This window comes from Octodon degus, unplaced genomic scaffold, assembly GCF_000260255.1.
Source record: "Octodon degus isolate 3935 unplaced genomic scaffold, OctDeg1.0 scaffold00021, whole genome shotgun sequence".
Lineage (NCBI taxonomy): Eukaryota > Metazoa > Chordata > Mammalia > Rodentia > Octodontidae > Octodon > Octodon degus.
The window spans coordinates 20,886,122-20,889,916 of NW_004524597.1; the positions used below are offsets into that span (position 1 = coordinate 20,886,122).

General features: G+C 37.8%; 1 protein-coding gene across 1 annotated transcript in view; it reads left to right on the plus strand.

Annotated features, from left to right (window-relative positions):
* The window catches only part of Cpne8 (copine 8), a 250,510-nt gene that overhangs the window by 215,055 nt on the left and 31,660 nt on the right, over positions 1-3,795 (plus strand). The window contains exon 17 of the mRNA XM_023711426.1: positions 3,329-3,456. Coding sequence (XP_023567194.1) covers positions 3,329-3,456 — 128 coding nt within the window. The remainder of the gene's footprint in view (positions 1-3,328; positions 3,457-3,795) is intronic.

Sequence of the window (3,795 nt, forward strand, 5' to 3'; positions counted from 1 at the left end):
GATAATTAGGACAAATAGGGTTAAGTAAAATATTGGATTTGATGCCTGCTGAAGTATTCTGTTCAACTTATCATAAATGCTGTGACATATATGTATAGATACTGAAAAGGAGAAGCAGAAGAGCTTCTTCACAAGTCAGCCTGATAATAAACAACCTCATGCTCACAAACCCTCCTGTGCCCATGGTGTGCATATTGGGTATGGCCTCACTGCTGTTAGGCTTCTCATCAAATTTGAGTATTTTTAGCTAGAAAGGAGGCATGTTTGAAAATTATATAATCTTTAAGAAGTGAGGGTTTTTTGGGGGGAGGATGTTGCAATTCAGATTTGCTTTATCAAAAAGTCTCCAGTAAACTCAGTTCTTCATGTGAGACATGTACAAGAATAAATCCATGGGAAAAGAAGGGAGATGGGAAAGGAAAGCATTTTCTCCTGCTTTGACACTTTGGTTTGTAAAAACCCTGAGTCATTGCTCTCCTTTCCTTACTGTCTCCTGTGGCTCCTCCGGGAAGCTACCAAAACGTACTCGTGCAGGCCTCTGGGAGGACATTTCTACAGCAGGTGGAGCGGGGGTCCCTTAGAGGTGGTCTTCCACATTGATCAGCAGAGGAATGCTCCACCTCTCCAATGATAGCACCTTCTAAATATCTAAAAGCACTTGTATACTTTTCACTGATTTTGGAATTTGTAGAAATCTGTGTGATTCAGTATTTGTGTTTATTTGTTTTCTTCCCAGCAGACACAATTTAGTAACCAGGAGTCTTTAACACTACCATCCTATGCATCAAATAGAAGCTCAAGAGATAGTTTGTATCTTCATAAAAGGAGGAGATGCCCCTGTAAAATTATAAAATAGGTTATCCACTTTCCTTTTCATTAATAAGTAACCAAACTAAGGGCACTTATTTTTTTTAAAACATCCAGTTTTGTTTTTATGTCTGTGACATAAATGCTGTAACCAGTTCTACAAGCAAATATTGATTTCAAGAAATTAGTTTTTAAACTGCCTTTGGCATCATTTAGCAACTCATTTTAGCTTCATACCAGAGACTCTCCTCTTGGCAGCTATATAAAATTTAAAATAATCCTGATATAGCACAGACCTTGTATTAAAAAGGAAATATGATTTTATGTTATAAAACATCCTTATCCAAGGCATTCGAAAAAGCTTTAGAGCAACGTATTATATCAGGACTAACTCAAGAAGTCAGTGCTTTAAACAGTACATAACAGTGAGGAGAGCGTTTGGCCATTAACTTTCCATTACTAAACAGGAGAAAAATGGTGACCTTACTATAATTCCAATTCCAGAGGGCTAGAGCAAATATTTTCACAGAAATATAAACCTTCAGTGAAATGCTAGAATGCTGATCAGAAAGCAGCTCAGAGCTATCCTATTTTTATAATGGTTCCCTTAAGCTAGTATATATTTTTATATGTCTAAAATTATAATGAATTTTAATTTTAATTAGCTTCATACTATTAGGGGAAAGAACACTATAAAATCTTCTTTAAAGACAGATTAAATAGGTCAGCTCAGATTCACATTAAAACCCATCCTTTATTGCTTTGTGATAAACGTTAAACTTCTACATTTAATTTCAGAAAATTCATTTAACCAATTTATCATGTAAATTGGCCTTTTATGTTTTTCATATTTTAAAATGTTATGGTTAATTAATAAAAACGTGGGAAGAAAAGATAAAGCTATAAATTGGTGTATATTCTCTTCCAAATGATGAGGTTGAAGTGGTTGGTAGCATCTAGCTCAGTTTCCAAGACTCCCAACTTTGCAAAATGTTCACAAAGTCAGGACATGGTGGTGTAAGTTGGTTAAGAGACAGTTGTAGAGTTAGACTGCCTGGCTTCAAATCTTTTGGATCTTCCGCTCAAGTTGCCTTGGGTTATCAAAGCTCTCAGTTCTTCACTTTCTATATCTTCAGAGTGAGGATACAGTACTTCACCTACCATGTTTTGCTTTAGGGTTGTTATATGATAACAAAGCTTTGCACTTAGCATTCAACGAGTTTGAAAATAATTTACATTAAATTGGAAAACATATGATAGGATACCATTTTGGGTTCCCTACTTCCAGGGGTAGAGCTTAGCACTAAAGCTTACCTTGAGTGTGGACTACACTAACTGACTCGCTTCTAGTGAATGAATTAAAGTAGAAGTAGTGGGCAGCATCTTTGGCAGCATCTCCTGAAAGGTGTTGGGGTTTTTGTTCTCGCTTTCTCTTGGATCCCTCATTGAAGGAAGTTAGTGGCCTAGGGTGCACTGTCCCAACACGAGTCCACTTGGCCTCTTACCAGTTGCCACATCCCCATGTCTCCTTAGAAGTCACTCCTCAGGGTCCTATTGAGCTCTCAGAGGACCACAGCCCAGGTTAGTATTTTGACTCCAACCTCATGAAAGATCCTGCCCGAGGACTGCCTGGCTGGGCTGCTCCAGGGTCCCTCAAAATCTGTGGAACCATCAACATTCACTGCTTTATTCCACGATACAGAGAGTTCTAACCTTGTGGGTAATTTGTTACTTTGCAATAAATAACTAAGGTACTGCCCTATTTATATTATTTGTGGAATCTGGATTAGGAGAATGCAGTGTAGTAACTATAGAGCACAGAATTGATGAAAAGTTGAGGTGGAGTGTCACCTGTGCTGTCGCCAGAGTCAGCGCTCATTATCAGCAGATACCATTCACATTAGATAATGTGGGTATGTTTGCTTTCCTGCCCTTTTACCCTGGCTTGATATTTCTCCAGTTTATACTCATTCCGGCCCCTTCTCTAGTTGCAATTATCTATTTCGGCCTGAAAAATGGGTCTGGTGCAGATATTTTATGTTTTTCCTTCTGTATGAATAAATAGCATCTATTTTATTGATTTTTAATGTACATGCACTTATTATATTAAATTGGAAAACATATGACACGCTAGAAATGAAATGATAGTCACCAGTGACCTAACTAGCCTCAATAACCACTATTAATGTTTTGGCTGCCTTTTAGAAGTTTTACGTAGACAGAAACCTCTGAGAAATTAAAATACTGTTAATATTTCTATTCCAGAAGGTGTAGTACTCAGTTTTTGATTGTTTCAGATTTCCTTTTGTCCTTTGCTGAAGTGCCTTCATGTATGTCATCACATTATAATGTGTGTAGCATACACATCGTACTCTATTATTAAGCACTTCATTTTTTAACATTATAAATCTATAACTGAGTCTTCTTTCAAAATGTCTTTTTGCATCAGCGTTTATTCTCTCCAGTTTTTCAATAGATCATCATGGAATATTTTTTTGCATTTTCCCATAACTTGCTACAGAATGGCAACCCTCAAAACCCCTACTGTGATGGTATCGAAGGAGTCATGGAGGCTTATTACCGGAGTCTGAAATCTGTACAACTCTACGGGCCAACCAACTTCGCTCCTGTAATTAACCATGTGGCAAGGTGAGTAGAGAAGGAACAGTGGATTTGCTCTCCTGTCCTAGGTGGTGATGAGAGTAGGCCATCATGGTTAGCATGACTCTGCAAATGGAAGGGTTATTGTGTGTGTGTGCATGTGTGTATGTACGTGTGTGTGTGTGTGTGTGTGTGTGTGTTGTTGCTAATTTACAAGGTGAGGGAAAAGATGCACTTGCACTCTGCTGCCATTGCTTTGCCAGTGCTGAAATGACAGGTATGTGCCACTGTCCCCAAACTACTTCTGACTATGCAATGAAGTGAGCAAATGTGTCAGTAAAGAAGTTCTGTTTCAATTTGTTTTGTGAGGTTTTTTTTTTTTTTTTT